This window comes from Hibiscus syriacus, unplaced genomic scaffold (assembly GCF_006381635.1).
Source record: "Hibiscus syriacus cultivar Baekdansim isolate YM2019G1 unplaced genomic scaffold, ASM638163v2 tig00110306_pilon, whole genome shotgun sequence".
NCBI lineage: Eukaryota > Viridiplantae > Streptophyta > Magnoliopsida > Malvales > Malvaceae > Hibiscus > Hibiscus syriacus.
In genome coordinates, this window is record NW_024062673.1 from 568285 (window position 1) to 588146 (window position 19862).

The 19862-nt window shown below is 35.0% G+C and overlaps 1 protein-coding gene across 1 annotated transcript; it reads right to left on the reverse strand.

Annotated features, from left to right (window-relative positions):
- Nucleotides 1–11360: 11360 nt before the first annotated feature.
- Nucleotides 11361–18077, reverse strand: LOC120116905 (phosphatidylinositol 4-phosphate 5-kinase 4-like). Its single transcript, XM_039137287.1, has 9 exons — nt 18042–18077; nt 16693–17941; nt 16440–16607; nt 16191–16356; nt 14711–14827; nt 14257–14450; nt 13159–13289; nt 12799–12859; nt 11361–11654 (listed from the first exon to the last, which is right to left on the reverse strand). Exons 2-9 carry the CDS (start codon nt 17838–17840, stop codon nt 11366–11368), a joined length of 2274 nt encoding a protein of 757 aa, XP_038993218.1. The 5' UTR covers nt 17841–17941; nt 18042–18077; the 3' UTR covers nt 11361–11365.
- Nucleotides 18078–19862: the final 1785 nt, after the last annotated feature.

A 19862-nucleotide genomic window follows, 5' to 3' on the forward strand; every position in this document is an offset into this window, starting at 1 on the left:
ATTTACAATTTTCGCACAAAAAGACAACCGAAAATTAATTCTGGCCTGACTCACTTACCTGTCCCCAGCGGAGTCGCCAAGCTGTCGGAACCGTCTTTCGGTTGGGCCCCGAAATTGGGCTTCGACTTGGATTAAATGTGGTTAGGAGTCGCCACCGACCACTTTAAAACGATTTAGGTGGGTCGGACACCATCTTACCTGATCTGCATTTTACCAGAAACATGTCGGGTTCGGGAGTCGGTTACGGTCAAGGAAGGATTAGCACCCTTGAACCGCCCTTTCGGTACCAATTAATTTATCGGTTATCTTTAATTGCGAAAATTAAAATTAAAATTGAAATTTAAAACATTCGATTCAAATTACCCACCTTTGATTGATTGAAATTATCCTATATGTAAAAAAATCAAATAAATAAAGTAAAAAACAAAAAAACCAAAGAGTTAGAATTCCAAGCATGTCCAATATGAAAAAGTAGTCAATGGAAAAAGGATTTCATTTCATCTCTTCATATTGGCGTACATATTGTAATTTTTCTGCTCTAACTTGAGCCATCAGCTCCAAATTTAAAGCAAAATGGTATAGATTGAACTCCAAAACTAGATTTGAAATGCTACTGCCCATATACAATATTTACTATGGTCGAGCTGTTTTGGCAGGACCAAAAGAACTCAAATGCCACTAACGTAGTTCACAAGAAGCCTAGTTAATAAGATTAATGATTTATTATAATGCGTAATGATCAAATTTTTTTTAAAACCAAAAACTAAGTACTTTGTGAAAGTTATTGGTTTCCATTTTCAATCACTAGATGCCTGTATGAAAGTGACATGAAAGAAAATCAATCTCATCAGTCGTGTTGTTTGTTCCTTCACCTTGTTTCTCTAAGGCTAGACGTGGAGCCCATGTATTTATTGAAGCAATTAAAGAGTGATGGAACGAACGAATTCTAAATGCAAAACAAATATATGGCATGCATGTATCTGAATTTGATAATCCATTACCGATTTATAAGTCTTCGGATTCATCTGACAATTGTTGTTTCATGAGAGCGAGGGGAAGACTCCAAGCAACGAATGGTTTCGACGCTATTGACCTCCACAATCAATTTCTACAGGCCTCGTTCCCAAGCAACCTCGAGGCCATCAAGAACCTGCAAGAATTTAGCTTGTAAAATTGAGCAGCAGCCAATATTTCTGGTGCAACCAACGATCCAGTCTCCTCTGCCGTCTCTGATCACACCAACGCTGGACGGATTCATAGTCATGGGATTCACACCACAATCGGTGTTGGGTTTAAAGGTCCTCTCTCTTGGTGGGTTCCAATGGCCACCTTTGTTTCCAACACCGTTTCGAGGAGCAACGTTCTTCAGGTTTGAGCTTTGACAGATTAGATTCTTGAGTCATTTCACCTTTCTGCATCTCAGGCGTGGAAACAACATTATCAGACTTTAACAAATCTTTTAGCTGATCTCTATGAGTTCCCGGACAGGTTTGAAATGTTGCAAGGACAGGAGGAATTGGCACTGCAAGAGCAGAAAGCACATTACTCAAGTACCTTCCCCTTTCCAGTTTTTTGCTTTTGTTCCCCCCCTACTCAACTGTATGTGCTTCCCCCATTTTATATTCCAAAAAACAAGACCCCCTCCTCAGCAAAAGACGTGAGGTGAGGGCGCAACCAACTCCCCACGAATAGTAACGATTGAGATATGTGGGGTTGGAGTTGAATGGGTTAAGTGTTGCTGGATTTAATTTGTTGGGCTGCTGAATTGTGTTGGCCTGCACAAATATAATAATAATAATTAATTAATAATAAGTAATAATAATAATAAATAAATAATAATATAATAAAATGTTTTTTGTAGACCCGGACAAAAACGAGTGTCTACAGCTGCCCCTCTTTGCACATTTTTGTGTTAACAAGAATAGGACAAAGATGAAAAAGACAACTAGTTTTTGTCCAGTTTTCTTTGATTTCAGACTTGATAGTGTTTGTTGTGACACTAAGTCGATCCATTGGGCATGATATCCTTCTTCGTGAAGTTGAAATCATGGGTGAATCGGAAAGTGACTCTTTCTTGCCAATCTTGGTCGACCTTGGTCTTCTTCTCGATTTAAAGACTTTGGCTAAAAATTCGACTGGAAATTAGTCCCTTGACTCCACCATATGGCTGATAGGTCTTCGAGCTGAATAAAATCGAACTCGAAAGGTCCTCGTCGACATATGACTTTTCTTGACTTAAGCTATACTGCCGGGAAGTGATTTTTTGTCACTAAGGCACGGTTAACCCAAGTCTTCTCCTCGACTTAAAAATCTCGATTGCAGCAGGGCAGTAGTGTGATTAAGGTGTCATCAAGCTGAATGGAATCGAACTCGACAAATTTATTGACAGATAGCCCTTCTTGCCTTGAACTATGTTGTAAATCTGATTTGCCTCTGAGTTGAATGTAATCGAACTCGAGGGTCTTTGGTTGGCAGATAGCCCTTCTCGCCTTAAGCTATGCTGCAAAAGATGTGCCTTTGAGCTGAGCGTAGTCGAACTCTAAGGTCTTTGGTTGGTAGATAACCCTTCTATCCTTGAGTTATGCTGCAACTGATGTGCCTTGGAGCTAAGCGTAGTCGAACTCAAAGGTCTTTTGTTTCAAGAGAAACTGTCTTAAGGGAGTCAAAATTTGTTTCAATGGAAACTGTCTCAAGAGAGACAAAATTTTTTTCAAGGGAAACTGTCTCAAGAGAGACAATGGTGAGCACGATTCCCTTCGTCGTGAAGTTGAAACCGTGGATGACCCCTTCGTTGTGAAGTTGAGCTTTGGAATTGGATATCCTTCATCGTGAAGTTGAAATCCAATGTGTTGTATTGTTCCAAGTCCAATATCCTCTGCCGTGAAGTTGAAATTGACTCTGGAACTGGGAAATTGTTTATTGACAACCAGCGGTCCCTTCGTCGTGAAGTTGAACTTGTGTTGTCTGGAGTCCAATATCCTTCGTTGTGGAGTTGAAATTGGCTCTGAAATCGGGAAATTGTTTATTGACAACCAGCGGTCCCTTCGTCGTGAAGTTGAACTTGCGTTGTCTGGAGTCCAATATCCTTCGTTGTGAAGTTGAAATTGGGAAATTGTTTATTGACAACCAGCGGTCCCTTCGTCGTGAAGTTGAACTTGCGTTGTTTGGAGTCCAATATCCTTCGTTGTGAAGTTGAAATTGGGAAATTGTTTATTGACAACCAGCGGTCCCTTCGTCGTGAAGTTGAACTTGCGTTGTCTGGAGTCCAATATCCTTCGTTGTGAAGTTGAAATTGGCTCTGAAATCGGGAAATTGTTTATTGACAACCAGCGGTCCCTTCGTCGTGAAGTTGAACTTGCGTTGTCTGGAGTCCAATATCCTTCGTTGTGAAGTTGAAATTGGCTCTGAAATCGGGAAATTGTTTATTGACAACCAGCGGTCCCTTCGTCGTGAAGTTGAACTTGTGTTGTCTGGAGTCCAATATCCTTCGTTGTGAAGTTGAAATTGGCTCTGAAATCGGGAAATGTGTTTGTTGACAGACAACTTTTCTTAACTTCAGTTGTGCTATAAACTTCCTTTAAATGAATGATGGCCCCTTTCGCCAAATTTTGTCAGCCGGATATCTTCCGTCGTGGAATTGAAATCTAGCTTGAAAGTGTTAACTGGAAACATGCTGCTCATGGTTGAGTTTGAGTTGAACTGGATTTGATCTGAATTGGTTCTGAGATCTGTAGATACGTCAAGTCGGTTGAGGTGTAACTTCTCACTGCTGAGTTAAGCAACCACCATCGTCATTTAAAGGCGCTTGCGAATCGAGTATCCTTCATCCTGAAGTCGAAACTTGATTCTAAAAGATGCAAAAATCTTGTATGTTAAAATGATGAATGTGATGCACCTAAGTATGTCTATGATGCATGCAACATGAATGAATTATGTTTTATCTCTTGGGCTGGAGTCCCGGGTTTTGCCTGCCAATCTGGTTCATGGAGTTGATCGTGACCCATTTGCTTCTCGAGCTTTGGCTTTACAGACCTTTCATATCTGAGACTGTCCTGTTTGAAAATGTTTTTCTCCTTTTTTCTTGTTTTAGGAGGGAAAATGATGAAAATTATGTAAAATATTGTTCGTAATTTAATCAAATTGTAAACATGAGTTCAAAGTATATCAAAGGAATCAATAGCTCTTTTTATGATTTCAGAGTTACAGCTCTTTGACAAATGTTCAAAGGGATGAGTTGGCTTTAGGTTGGCCTCCTATTTTCTAAGGTTCTGGCAAAAAGAAAAAAATGTCATTTTTCTTGGTCATTGAACATGTTTTGGCATTTTGATTGGATGCGGACAAAATGACGCAACTAGCAAGATCAATTACTAGACCTTTTATATCGGTTCTCTGAAACCTTTCTTTTGTTCAAGCTTTGTAAACTCCTCTAACAAAGGTAGTGCAGAAATATCGGTCTAAAAATGAAATTCTTGAGTGCTCGTGTGAAACTGACTATAGCAGGTGTTCCTTAACTCCCTTAGTCCATCATTACCGAAAATTTCTTGTTTAGATAAATTTGATTTAATTTGCCGTTATCTAGATAGCCGAATCCATAAAGCCGGGGCGTTCAACCAATTGCTTTAGAGGGACAGCTTAATATTATAATCACTTTTATCAGGTTTAACTGAAGGGTTCATCTCATCACAAAGTCTTCGACCTGACAAAAGCAGTGGAGCAAACACCGAATTGCCAAGTGACCGAGCAATATCATGGTTTGAATGCAATCTATTCATAAAGCCAGGGCTTTCGAGTTTCCTCTATAACCAATTGCCTTAGTGGAATAGCTCAGTTTTACGAATTTAATTTCTTAAGATCGTCAAGAAGAACCTGTTATAGTTTAGGTGTTGTTGAGAGTAAAAAATTTCATCTTTAGAGTTCAATTTTCAAGCAACTGACCTAAACTAGATTCACCTACTCGACTATTGCATTTGTAAAGATCATTATCATCACTGAACGTCTTAAATAAAAAGCATAATAATGTCATATGCAAATGATGCCCCACGCTGTCCGCACCTTATGAAAGGAAAAGGTTACATTGGTTAATTGCAAGAGCACGGTACGGTGTTTGAGTGTATATTCTGGGTAAGGTTAAAGTCCTTGTTTCAGATTATGTTACTTGTCAAAGATCTGTAACTTTGAACCATTTACAGAGTTTCTTAATTCAGATGATATTCAAAGAATTGCAAGTTTGCAAATGTGATTCATTGCTCGCCATCATTAAAGCAACATAAATTTATTTAAAAGTCCTTACAAAAACTTGAGAAATAATGAAAAAACATATTCAAACAGAATGCCTCAAATGATAAAATGATCTTCCTCACTTAGATGCCCCCAAGTTGTTGAAGTCGATCCGATTCTTGTTACGTATTTTCTGTATGATTCTCTTGATTGTGGAGTAATTCTCGATAGTACGCCCTGGGACTCCGCTATGATTTTCGCAATGAGTGTTCTCATCATACTACTTGGGGTACGGGGCTTCATGGATTTTTCTGGATATGGTGACACCACGTGTGCGTCAAACAACTGTTGGTAAAACTCCTTATATGTCATAGGATCGAAATGTTCTCATTTTTTATGAGACATGTGAATGTAATAAAAAAAGGGAAAAAATAATGCGAATGTAAAGAAAAATAACAAAATGCACAATATGTCAGAATGCATGATGCATGAAATGTTCGAGGCATTGATCCAAAAAAATGTACCTGTTATTATAAATAATCCTTATTGGGACAAAAGTGTTACGTCTTAAGAGACAAAAATATCTTGAAGGCATAGACCCCGAACAGCTTCTGATAGGTTGACTAGTCTTCTGCCTTCGTCTGTCACCGGTTGAATACCCTGTCAAACCGTTTCGGCTCCTTTGGCTAAAATGTGCAAATAACGAGCTGCTTGCCCCAAAAAAGGTCTCGAAGGACTACATCTCCGACTTTCACTCTCTGCCGAGCTTGTTTTTAAAGAAAGTGCCATTGGAGCCCTCTATCGAGAGAAACTATCCGAAGCTTGCTTCTTGAATTCGTCAGCAATGGCATCCAACTCAGCTAGGGTTTCACCATCTTGTTCTTGTAGTTTTCGAAAGTAGCGACCGGGTCAGTGACCTTTTACTCGTCTTGCACCTGCAACTTTTCCTTTGAGTATTCTTTGACCACGGTTGGACTTCTGAGTTTTTTTATCTCTTTGTATTATAACCCCTTTGTCCGTTAATGCAAATTATTTATGTTTAACAAACACATTTTTGGTGGATCAACACCTCGTTTTAATGATGCGAATGATAAAAAAATGCCAAAGAATAAAAATGAAATGAGGAAAAAAAGTAAGTGAGATAATGATGATAATAAAAAAATGATAAAAATGAAAAGTCCTACCCCACATGATATCTACCCCACATTATTCCTACCCGGACATGATCTCTATCCCGCATGTTAATTTCAAACAAATCCTAACCGCATATTTTTCTAATTCACATGCTTTGAACAGAAAGTAAAATAAGAAATAAAAGGAGCCTAGGGTATGGAATGAGGTTTTGGGGTGGGCTCTAATTCCCTGCACTCTCCCGGTTTAGGTTCTAAAGAGGTACCCGAGTTATCCTTGCTGGTGCCCCCTTGGGCTTACCAGACCCTTAGTCCTAAGCCCATTACAAGCTTATGTGGACTAAGTTAAACTCGAGAGGAAACATTCTCTTATGCCCATACGGAGAATAAATTCACACGAAGGCATAAGGTATATGAATCCCGAAGGTTACTTGCTAGGCCCATACGGTGAATAAATTCACACGAAGGTGTCGCTTTCGCCCCCACTTAAAAGGGTTCGGAGCTCGGGTATAGAGCCAGAGATGGAAACTTTTAAAGATTTGAAATCATTGAAAAAAAATGTCAGTACAACTATTTACTTGAAAGATAATCAAAGGTAAATAAATGGAATCGAATAAATAAATTAAAATTTACAATTTTCGCACAAAAAGACAACCGAAAATTAATTCTGGCCTGACTCACTTACCTGTCCCCAGCGGAGTCGCCAAGCTGTCGGAACCGTCTTTCGGTTGGGCCCCGGAATTGGGCTTCGACTTGGATTAAATGTGGTTAGGAGTCGCCACAGACCACTTTAAAACGAATTTAGGTGGGTCGGACACCATCTTACCTGATCTGCATTTTACCAGAAACATGTCGGGTTCGGGAGTCGGTTACGGTCAAGGAAGGATTAGCACCCTTGAACCGCCCTTTCGGTACCAATTAATTTATCGGTTATCTTTAATTGCGAAAATTAAAATTAAAATTGAAATTTAAAATATTCGATTCAAATTACCCACCTTTGATTGATTGAAATTATCCTATATGTAAAAAAAATCAAATAAATAAAGTAAAAAACAAAAAAACCAAAGAGTTAGAATTCCAAGCATGTCCAATATGAAAAAGTAGTCAATGGAAAAAGGATTTCATTTCATCTCTTCATATTGGCGTACATATTGTAATTTTTCTGCTCTAACTTGAGCCATCAGCTCCAAATTTAAAGCAAAATGGTATAGATTGAACTCCAAAACTAGATTTGAAATGCTACTGCCCATATACAATATTTACTATGGTCGAGCTGTTTTGGCAGGACCAAAAGAAATCAAATGCCACTAACGTAGTTCACAAGAAGCCTAGTTAATAAGATTAATGATTTATTATAATGCGTAATGATCAAATTTTTTTTAAAACCAAAAACTAAGTACTTTGTGAAAGTTATTGGTTTCCATTTTCAATCACTAGATGCCTGTATGAAAGTGACATGAAAGAAAATCAATCTCATCAGTCGTGTTGTTTGTTCCTTCACCTTGTTTCTCTAAGGCTAGACGTGGAGCCCACGTATTTATTAAAGCAATTAAAGAGTGATGGAACGAACGAATTCTAAATGCAAAACAAATAAATGGCATGCATGTATCTGAATTTGATAATCCATTACCGATTTATAAGTCTTCGGATTCGTCTGACAATTGTTGTTTCATGAGAGCGAGGGGATGACTCCAAGCAACGAACGATTTCGACTCTATTCACCTCCACGATCAATTTCTACAGGCCTCGTTCCCAAGCAACCTCGAGGCCATCAAGAACCTGCAAGAATTTAGCTTGTAAAATTGAGCAGCAGCCAATATTTCTGGTGCAACCAACGATCCAGTCTCCTCTGCCGTCTCTGATCACACCAACGCTGGACAGCTTCATAGTCATGGGATTCACACCACAATCGGTGTTGGGTTTAAAGGTCCTCGCTCTTGGTGGGTTCCAATGGCCACCTTTGTTGCCAACACCGTTTCGAGGAGCAACGTTCTTCAGGTTTGAGCTTTGACAGATTAGATTCTTGAGTCATTTCACCTTTCTGCATCTCAGGCGTGGAAACAACATTATCAGACTTTAACAAATCTTTTAGCTGATCTCTATGAGTTCCCGGACAGGTTTGAAATGTTGCAAGGACAGGAGGAATTGGCACTGCGAGAGCAGAAAGCACATTACTCAAGTACCTTCCCCTTTCCAGTTTTTTGCTTTTGTTCCCCCCCTACTCAACTGTATGTGCTTCCCCCATTTTTATATTCCAAAAAAGAAGACCCCCTCCTCAGCAAAAGACGTGAGGTGAGGGCGCAACCAACTCCCCACGAATAGGAACGATTGAGATATGTGGGGTTGGAGTTGAATGGGTTAAGTGCTGCTGGATTTAATTTGTTGGGCTGCTGAATTGTGTTGGCCTGCACAAATATAATAATAATAATTAATTAATAATAAGTAATAATAATAATAAATAAATAATAATATAATAAAATGTTTTTTGTAGACCCGGACAAAAACGAGTGTCTACAGAAATAAAAAACAATCTTAAACTTCACTCAATTAAAGCTCAAACTCGAACCTGAACCTTAAGTACATGAAAATCTTATACTTTATTTTTAAAAAAAGAATCAACACATAAATGTTAATATAATTAATAATTTCTTTTTTAAATAAAAATTTAATATATTATTTTTTTCGAGTCAAGTATCAAGTAGTTCGTTTCGGCTCGTTAAGAACTCGAGTCGAGTATTTATCGAGCTTTGACCGAGTCAATCTCGAGTAGCTCACGATTTGTCTCGTCTCATTTACAATCCTAAGGTTGAATGTTCCTAACTAATCTATACGATGACGATGATTTATAGTTGTGTTTTGCATTCACTGAATTTGTTCGAACTCACACTTGCTTCTGATGTTTTCAAGTCCTAGAGATATCTAGGAGTGAAGTAGGATTGAGCAATGAAATTCTAAATGTTTTTGAATTGGTTAATTAAGTCTATATTGCGTGGTATTTGGCAAGATGTTTGTTGCCTACATAATGAGGATTAGATTTAAATTGTTAATTTTGATTTCATTTTTGAATTAAGAATTTTGATTTCCATTGATCATATTGAAATTTGAATTAAAACTATATAAAAATTTTAATTTTCATTTTTTTTGAAAAATTCAATCATAATTGAACATTTGTCACATTCTAATGAAAAAGGTCGGCACGAACCAATTGACTTTAGTAATTAAGGGACTCATTATTATCCCTAGGAGTCACAGGTTTGAGCACCGACAGGGGTATGAACGTTCATAGTTAATTGGTTGAGAGTCTTTGAATATATATTGTCTTCTAATTATTCCAGATGTATCAACAAAATAAAAATATAATGGAAAAAGTCAATTTTCTTATATTTCGTTTTTATTTACTCACTTTCAAAACGCATAGATTAAATTACTCTTTTTTTTAAGGTATTAGTTCGTTCAAATTAAAAAGTGACAAGGATATAAAGTGTTTAAACCAAAATATTTAAGTCAACGAACTATAATTTCAATATTTTCAATCAAAATATTAACTTTTTCAAATGTACATAGACCAAAATTCTCATTTTATCATAGAAGGATTAAAACAAACTTTTTAATATAATACAAAGACTTGTAATAAACTTTAACCAAACTTTTGTGCTACTATGTATTCTACATGTTGAGGGACAGAGCTATTAAGAAGGTGGGAGGGCATGTTGTTAGGGTAAGCAAGACTCAATTCCACTTAAAAAATGGATTTTTTTTAATTTAAAGTTATTCGAGTCAACTCAAATTATCAATTCGATTTTCGAGTTTGAGTCGATTTGAAATTTGTAAATTTCGAGTTACTCGAAAAACTAAAAAATCAGCTGACTATTTTGACAATTTTACGATTTAGTCCTTGATTTCATTTTCTTTCAATTCCTCCTTCATTTTATGTCCATTTTTTTATCAAATTTAAACCACATGCTTCTAAACAATCGTAGAATACCTATGTGCTTTCAATTCCTTTTTTTAATAATAGTTTTTAGTTTTTCTAATTTAGTCCCTCAACTTTTCATGGTTTCCTTATTTCTTCAATTCATCCTTCATTTGAAGTCCATCTTTTTATTAAATTTGAACCACATGCTCCTATACCACTATAGAATAACTACGTAACTTCAATTCCTATTTTTTTTACTGAAAATATACTTTCTTTTTATTTAGTCAATTAACCTTGCATTTTACTCAATTTGGTCTTTTGACTGCATTGTTTGCAATTTCTTTTTTATCATCAATTCCTTGACTCTTTTATACTCTCATCAACAATTTACCCTCAAATTATCTTCTTTAAAATATAACATTGTAATTATATTTTATAAATTTAGATTGTATTTGATATATTAAATAACATTATAATGTGAAAAGAATATATATATATATATATATATATATATATGGTTAAAGAAAATCGAAAAATTGGAATCAAGCCTTACCATAATACTATAAACAATTATAATAAAATTTGTACAGAAACTCGAATAACTCCATTTGAATTTCTTAAACTTGACTGGACTTGAAAATTTTAAGTTAAGTTCGAGTTATAAAATATGACTCGTCAACTCGAAAAACTCGAAATTTTTTTACTCGACTTAACTCAACTTGATCGAATGTTCACCCCTAGTTATTGCCCTTCCCAAAAAAAATTTGGTGTAATAGCATTTTAGGACCTTTTTAGTTTAAATATTATTTAAAAAAGACTATTACCCCTCCCGATTTTTATGTTTAAATACTTCATTAAATCTTGTTCTTTTATTGTACATAAAATTAGCCCTTGTCGATGTTTAATCCTAGCTTCAGAAATGCATGCCACTCTCTTAATTGCATCCAATAAAGTAAATGAAGGGTGGAAAAATAATCCAAACACCATTAATTGGTGCTGAATTTAGTTACAAGTATTGATTATAATGGCTACAACAAAAATTGCAATAATTGGGGCATATCCCATAAAGAGAAAAGATTAAAAGCATTACAAAAACTTGTTTTTAAATATCTTCACAAAAGACTTTGAATATGAAATCACGGAATCGCTTCGAGTACTGCTTTGGATCCACAGCTGATATGGAAGTAGGGTCGTACTGGATGGATTTATATGCATGCTCGAGTCTCTTGGTAATGTCATAATCTTGAAGTATGTCGATGATGCCGAAGAACATTATCACCTCGTAGCACTCTCCTGTTTGTTCTCCTACAAGATGAAATACAGACTCTGGTTTTCTTATAGTTCTTTCTACTCTTGCTGGCATGTTTGTACCCAACTTTATGGCACTCCACCTGCATGGACATATGTATTATTTCATGTTAGGGATGAACTTATAAAATTTTAAGGAGATGCGGACATATAAAGTTTTAAGGGGGAGAAATTAGATTTGTAATTGAAAATACATAAATATATCTAAAATATATAAGAATTTAAAATTTTTAGGGGCACCATCCCACCTCCACTGTCCATCCCTGACCACTTGCAATGGCGATCACATTTGGTACTTAATATACTCATTTTCATCTTGGCATAATTCCAAAAATAGTCTTTAACGTTAACTAAAATGATCATTTCAACTTCTATTCTTCTTTTAGCATTTTGTTCCCCAACATTTTATTTTGGGGTAAAAAACTCTCTCTATAAATGAAACTATTGGTTAACACATGATTAACGCTCCAAAATTGGAGCCTTTTTTTAAAATCAAACGTTGAGGGCTAAAGTGCCCTAGAAAATAATAAGAGACAAAGTGATTATTCTGTCAAATGTTATTGTCCTTTTTACCCTAAAATGAAAAGTTAGGGGCCAAAATACTAAAAAATAGAATAGGGGATAAAATGATATTTTTTTATAAATATTGGGGCTTATTTTTGCATTATGCCTTTCATATTAAGGGATCCTTTTGCTTGCTATAATCACGTGCATGCTCATGGATAATTTATTTAGTTTAACTTGGTTTGCATTATTGTTGTGAGAGACGACATATGCAAAATTTTATGATAAGGATAAACTTATAAAATTTTAGGAGGAAGAAAACAAATTATTAATAGAAAATAAAAAAAATCTAAAGTATATGATATTTTAAATTTTTTAGGAGAATATCAGCCCTCACTCACCCCTCTTCAGTCCATCCCCGATTATTGTTATAAGTTTCTAACATATAAAAGGATTTATGTTCCAACGTGCTTAAATGTCAAATTAGATCGTTTAGGCATTGTATTATGAAAAAAATAGGTTTATATAATAAATAAATAATTAAAGTATACTATTTTTTCTTTTAAGTACCTAAAGTTTTTTTTGTCGTCAAAATAAGTAGTTAAAGTATTTAATTTTTTAATCTAAATACTTAAAGTATTTTAAACAATGTCATGTGTCAGTTTTTTTTAGAACATAGATGAAAAAATGAATACTTTAGGTACACATATAAGACTAGTTTACCTCTTTGGGTCTAGCATATGCTCCACCGTATCGGGTGAAGTTGATTCATTCGCATTATTTCCTGCAATGGAAAATAATGAAACTTGTGAATCCAAAGAAAATGCTTGGAGTGGAAAACCATGCACTTTGGTTTCGTTTGAGAATGCTTCTTTAAACGAGGTTTTTCAACGTAAAAGTATCGTTTTTTCAACTTTTTGGTTTGAGTTAATAAACTTGTTTGAAATATGAATTTTTAAATAAATATGAGGTGTTTAGGATTGTTTTTGCATTTCAAACGATTTTTTGAGTCAAAAACAATTCCATTAACATTCTCAAACGACCCCTTAATGAAAGAAAATGAAATGAGAAAGAAAAGATAACCAGATGAAGTTTGGCTTCCGCGAGGGATTAACTCTCCGTTGGATGATATTTCTTTAAAGTGAATGCCTACCAGAAGACTATAGTCCATGGTCCTCTCCGTTTCAAGAAACTCACAATCCCTATCTATTTGCCTGTTAGTACAAAACATAGAAATATTCAATGCAGTTGATGAAGAATGATTCAAGCCAATGAATTAGGATGAAGCTAGTGAAAAGAATTAGGGTGAAGCTAGTGAAAAAAATTAGGGTAAACTACATGCAGGGAAGGAGTTAGGATTGAACTACGAGGGAGTAAGTTATTTAACTTTGAAATAAATAAGGTATTTAAAATTGAATAAACCATAAAATTTAAAGATAGCTTCGTCCCTGACTACACATTTAGTATCCTAACTATACTTTCGTTCTGTTTTGGTCTTCCAACTATTATTTTTTAAATCATACCTAACGTTATGTTTTGGTTTCATTTTGATCCTACGTCGTTGAAAAAAAAAACAAAACTATTGACGTGATAGTTTTAAATAAAATCAATGATGACGTGGTATTACCTTATGGTGACACATCAACATCACCGTTAATTTTTAAAAAGTGGGTGACTAAAATGAAACCAAAACATAACGTTAGATATGATTTTAAAACAAAAAATAGTTAGGTGACCAAAATAGAACAAAAATGATAGTTAAAATACTAAATGTGTATTTTACCCTAAGAAATTAGGCATAATGCCAAAAATAGCTCCTAACGTTTACCAAAATGGTCATTTTGTCCCCTATTCTTTTTTTAGAGCATTTTAGCCCCCAACGTTTCACTTTGAGATAAAAAGCTCCCTGTGTAATTGAAAATCATAAGTTAACGCTCCAAAATAAGAGTTTTTTTAACCTAAAATGAAACATTGAGGGCTAAAATGGCCAAAAAGAATAAGGGACAGTGATTATTCTTTCAAATGTTAGAGATTGTTTATCCTAAAATGAAATGTTTAGGATCAAAATGTTCCAGGAAATAGAATAGGGATAAAATAACCATTTTGATAAACGTTGGAGGCAAATTTTGACATTATGCCAAAAAATTAAGAAGAAAACAAGAGGAAGAAACTGGATTTTACCAGCAAAACTCGTCAAACCATGATTTTTCTAGTTTGAAAATGAAATTCAAATCAAGGTCCTTAAGAATGGTAGTACTGTCGATCTCAGACTCTGGCTTATCTGTTATGCGTCCGAGAGAAGATCCTTTCAAATCAAAGCGTCTATGAATTGTGTACTCGGAGCGTAAAAGGTTTCCCATAATAATGAATCGTACCTGAATTTAGATACGGACACAAAATTTTATGTTAGCTCAAACTTATAAAATTTTAAGCAGGAGAGAATTTATAAAATTTTAGAGAGACAAAATCATATTTTTAATAAAAAATATAAATAAAATATATATGAATTTGAAACTTTTAGAGGAGCGACCGCCACCTCCCGCCCCCTCTAGGTCCATCGCTGCTTGGATTTATCAATTGCATCCTTTAAAACACTCAACATAATTTGGATTGTATGACAATGATATTCACTCACCTTTCTTTGAGTCGGCCCTGTTAATTTTACGCAATGCAAGCCATAATATTTAATAACCAGTGTGTTCTCAAAGTTTCGAACATGGTTATAATATGCAAAAAGCATCCTTATAAACACCTATACAAAGAAATCAAGACCAGTTATTAACATGATGAAGCTTGCAATAATCAACATTGAAACTATATATAATAAGTGTGGAAGTACATAATTGTTGGGGTGGTTCTAAGGAGTTTCCATGTAGTTTGCTATAGGCAGTTTTGGGGATATGGTTGTATGGCAGCTGACGAGATATTGGGTGAGAATCGATTTTTTTTGGTTGCATACTCATGATATTTTGGAGCATAGACGGATGCATAATTTTATGCTAAGAAATTAACTTATAAAATTTTATGGGCGAAAATATATTTTTAATAGAAATACACAAAAAAAATTTAAAATATCGGAGAATTTTAAAAGTTCAGGGGACTATTCCTCCCACCAACCCCTGATCTATCCTTATTTTAAGGTGTATCAAATATGAATAGGTGTTTGCCTTTTCAGCATTGCGGAGTTTAAAATTACTTTGAAGCTAGTGTTGTAAATCAGTCAAGTCGAGCTCGAGTATTACTGAGTTCGACTTGACTCAAAAAATTTAAAGCTAAGATATACTCGAAAGCTCATGTTCTTAAAATTGTCAAGCTCGACTTAAACTCGAAATAAAAAATTGAAGCTCAAATTAACTCGAAAGCTCACGAGCTTAAAATTTTAAAGTATGACTCAAGCTCGAAAAACTTGAACCCGAAACATTCTTAAATTTTTCAATTCAGGAATCAAGTAACTCGCTTCGGCTCCTTAAGAACTCGATCGAGTTGAATCTTCAATTTGAATTTTGACCGAATCGAACTCGAATAACTCGCAATTTATATTGTCTCATTTACAACCCTATTTGAAACTAGGGCTGTAAATGAGACGAGACAGATCGCGAGCTACTCGAGATTGACTCGGTCAAGGCTCGATAAATACTCGGATCGAATGGACTCGACTCGAACTCGAGCTCAACTCGAACTCGAGCTCGATTCGAATTCTTAACGAGCCGAAACGAGCTACTTGATACTCGACTCAAAAAACTCGTGAGCAGCTCGAAAATATAATATATTAAGAATTTATTTTTTAAAAATAAATTATTAATAATAATATTTATGTGTTGATTTTTTTTTAAAAAATACAATAAGGCTTTCATGTATTTAAGATTCAGGTTTGAGTTTGAGGATTCAATCTTGTTAAGTTTAAGATTTTTTTTTCATTTCGAGCCTTTTCGAGCTGCTCACGAGCTTCAGTTTAGGATTTCGAGTTCGAGTCGAGCTTAAAAATTTTAAGCTCGCGAGTTTTCGAGTCGAGTCGAGCTTCATTTCAGAGTTTTCGAGTCGAGTCGAGCTCGACTAGGCTCGTTTACACCCCTATTTGAAACTATATATAATGCGTGTGGAAGTACAAAACTTACTTTCGCTTCTGACTTCTTCATGGTCTTGATCATGTATCGATCATCCTCTGTCAAGTAAAAAAAGCTACCACTTTTACCAGGGGAAGATAGTTCTCTAAGTGCACCGTTCCCACATATTGATATCATGTAATCTGCAGGGTCTACCTTGAACAACTTCCTCAAAGCCCTTTATACATATAATGATTTACAGTTACTAGCAAACCATGTACTCGTGAAATGTATATATATGTATCAAATGGATCAACATACCTAAAAACTACTGGACAATAATCCTTCCATTTAAATTCACAAGATTGATGTGGAGGAGTGTACTTGCTGCCTTCTGTAGGAAACCTAGTCCAAATTTTCTCCTTGGGGTCAAATGCTGCAGCCTTTAGATCAAGAGATGTTGCTGGTGCAGGCCTTCCCACTGAATGCCTGTGTAATCTCTCATAAACCATATAATTTACCATATAAACAAGTTAAAAATAGAAAAAAATACTAGAAATATAGAGAATGGCACCTGATTCCCAGTTGTAGGTTGAGCATAAGTTCATAGTTCTTGTGCCCTCTAGATATGGTTTCTCCTGGTTTTTTACCCATTTTGGGCACTTTCAATGATAGATCGGGGTTAAACTTAGGGTTTGTATCATCATGTTGATGTTGAATACACGAGATCTCAGAATCCGATTCTCTCCCGGGTTCTGGACAATCATTACTATCATCATCACTCTCCCACATGTGCATTTTATCTGGCCTTTCCATGCCGACGCTTGCCTTTCCATCGACCGGATTGTCATCAGTATTCGCCGTATACCATGCCAACACTTTCTGGGATGGCATAATCGAAACATTCTCTCTAGGACAAAATTTACAATCAGCCAACTCGGCATACACCGACTGGGGATCCCAGTCGGTAGTTGCAGCCGGGGATGACTCCGAAGGGTAATATATCCCATTGTGTTCTTCAGGATCGTTACTCCAATTCCCCACGTAATAACTTCCATCAGGCCAATAATAAGACCCATTTCCCTTGGGCAAACCCTCTTCCCAATGGCCATCATATTTGTTCGCATTGCCCCACACAAATGTGCCATTGCCACAAATCATACCATTCTTCCACTCACCTATGTAATGGCTATCGTTTTGCCATTGGTATTTCCCGAGTCCTTCTTGCAAACCTCGACGCCATTCGCCGTCGTACCAATCTCCATTCGGATAGAACCTCATGCCATGACCATGTTTGAAGTTCATAACCCATTGCCCCTTGTATGTATCCCCACTAGGTCCAGTATATATGCCAATCCCGTTAATATATCCATTTTTGAACTCCCCTTCATAAGTAGCACCAGATGGCCAACTAAACCTTCCTTTCCCTGTAGTTTTGCCTTTATGCCACTCTCCTAAGTACATGCATCCATCGATCCATAGATACTTCCCTTGTCCCTCGGGGGCATTATCGAACCACTGCCCGGTATAATAATCTCCGTTGGGTAGAATCTTCTCTACTAAGTAGGGCTCCCCGGATACGCCATGGTTCTCGAGATCTTCGTCCGCTGCGTTGGCCATCGTTATCGTCCCGAAAATGCTGTTTGCACGCTTCTTTGCGGCATGTGTTTTGCGCATGGTGGCCTCCCATGCCTTTAGAACACCGCTTTGCTCTTTGCTCATTGTGTGCAACCTTTTGTGTACGTTACAATCGATCGACAAGCTACGTTTACGTTGATAATTTGAGCCCTATTATGATTCTATCCAAGAAAATCATGACTACCCTGAAATAAAATTGTCATACAAAAATGGAATAAATATATAAAAATGCAGAGAACTATGTAAATAAATAAATTGTAAGGACCTTACAAAGTTTGTCTTCCCTTCTTGTTTCAATGAAGGAAATGTAAAAGAGTGATTGAACCAAATATTTGTTTTCTTCTTAATCCCACAAAAAAAATTTCTTCAAATTTTGGTGTAAAATTCATTTTCTTTTGAAAATTTTATGGGATAAATTTTGTGGTTAGATCACTGAGAGTCACAAATAAACCGTATAATCAGCGTAATTAAATTTTTGACAAATAATATGATAATATGTGGCAATTGATCTTTCCATTACTATGTTTATATTAGGACATGTTAAACCCACTAAATTATCCTGTAAATTGACAACATCTTGACTATGTATTTTTTGGGATCCTGCCTAAAAAGGTTAGTATGGGAAGCACAATTCTCTCCTACATATTTTCCCTTTATGATTCAAAGGGTTACTTGTTCATCCCCTACAACCTCTAAAAGCCCTTACATTTGGAGGGACAAACCACACAAAGATTCGTGTTTTTATACTTTTGGAGTTAACCTTGCAAAATAGTTAAAGCAAATGAAAAATATCCTAGGACTTTTCATTGCCTCCAAAATCCAATATACAATTAAAAATAAAGAGAATAACACAACTAATACTTTCAATAACAAGTAGTGGCAAATCCAAAAATAATTTTAAGGGTAGACACATATGTTAACAACATAATTTTTTTAATGGAGTGGGCTCAAACAAAATTTCAGGGTAGACACTATCAATAAAATAAGTAACTAATCGAAGAAAATTTGGATTTCAATGTCGGCACGTGCCCACCCTCTCCAAGCTATGGCTCCGCCAGTGGGATGAGACATTATATTCCTTAAATAAGGTCAGAGGTTTGAACCCTAACATTTACGAATAAAGCAAACTATGTTGGGAGGATCACTCCCATAATAAACATTTGTAAAATTTGATCTTAATTATTTGATCAATAAATCAAATATTAATGATTAATTTAAAAAATAGTTCCAATAACAATGTAACATTCATTTATTAACAATACTAAAATGGTAAGTGAATATATATTGCATTTAGTAATTTATTATCATAAATTATGATGGAAAATAAGCTTATATATATATATATATTCTACTCATGTGATGTAAGAATTAATTGCATTAATAATTAAATATTATTAAATTCGTTTATGTAATTTATTTGTGATACATTTTTCTTGAATTATATATCATTAATAAATATTATAACTAATAACAATTTTACATTATAGGTCAGGAATTAAAATCACAAGAAATAATAATTACCATTGCAAAGAATTTAATGATATATTAGAATATATAAAATTTTAATTATAAAATTAATCGTAATTGAAGACTAATTTAATAGTTTTAATTAATATTAAAAAATAAAATTAGAGTATAAATAATAAAAATTCAAATTAAAGTACAATTAATAAAATTCAAATGGTGCAGCGACCTACAAGAAAGTGCAGCGTTCTAATAAATGGGTAAAGTCATGTTCTAGGCTTTTATTTCTTTTAAATGTTATATCGATGTTGCCATTAATAAGAATCGAAGGCTACCTCTTTCGCTTCATATGTGCGAGATGGTAATAAGTGACGGATCTAAAGATTTAAAATTAGAGTTCAAAATAAATATTATAATATTTATTAAAAATTTTATATAACTTAATATCTAAGATAATAATCCATTCAAAAAGTAAAAAAGAATTACTAATGCTAAAAATAATTGTAATTTTTCTCGACGAGTTTTCATTCCTTGATATTGTTTCATGATTTCTACATCATTAATTTAAAGAAAAATATCTCTTTCTATGTAAGTAACCAAATAATCATTTAGAAATTGGTCACATATACTATTTTCCAACCT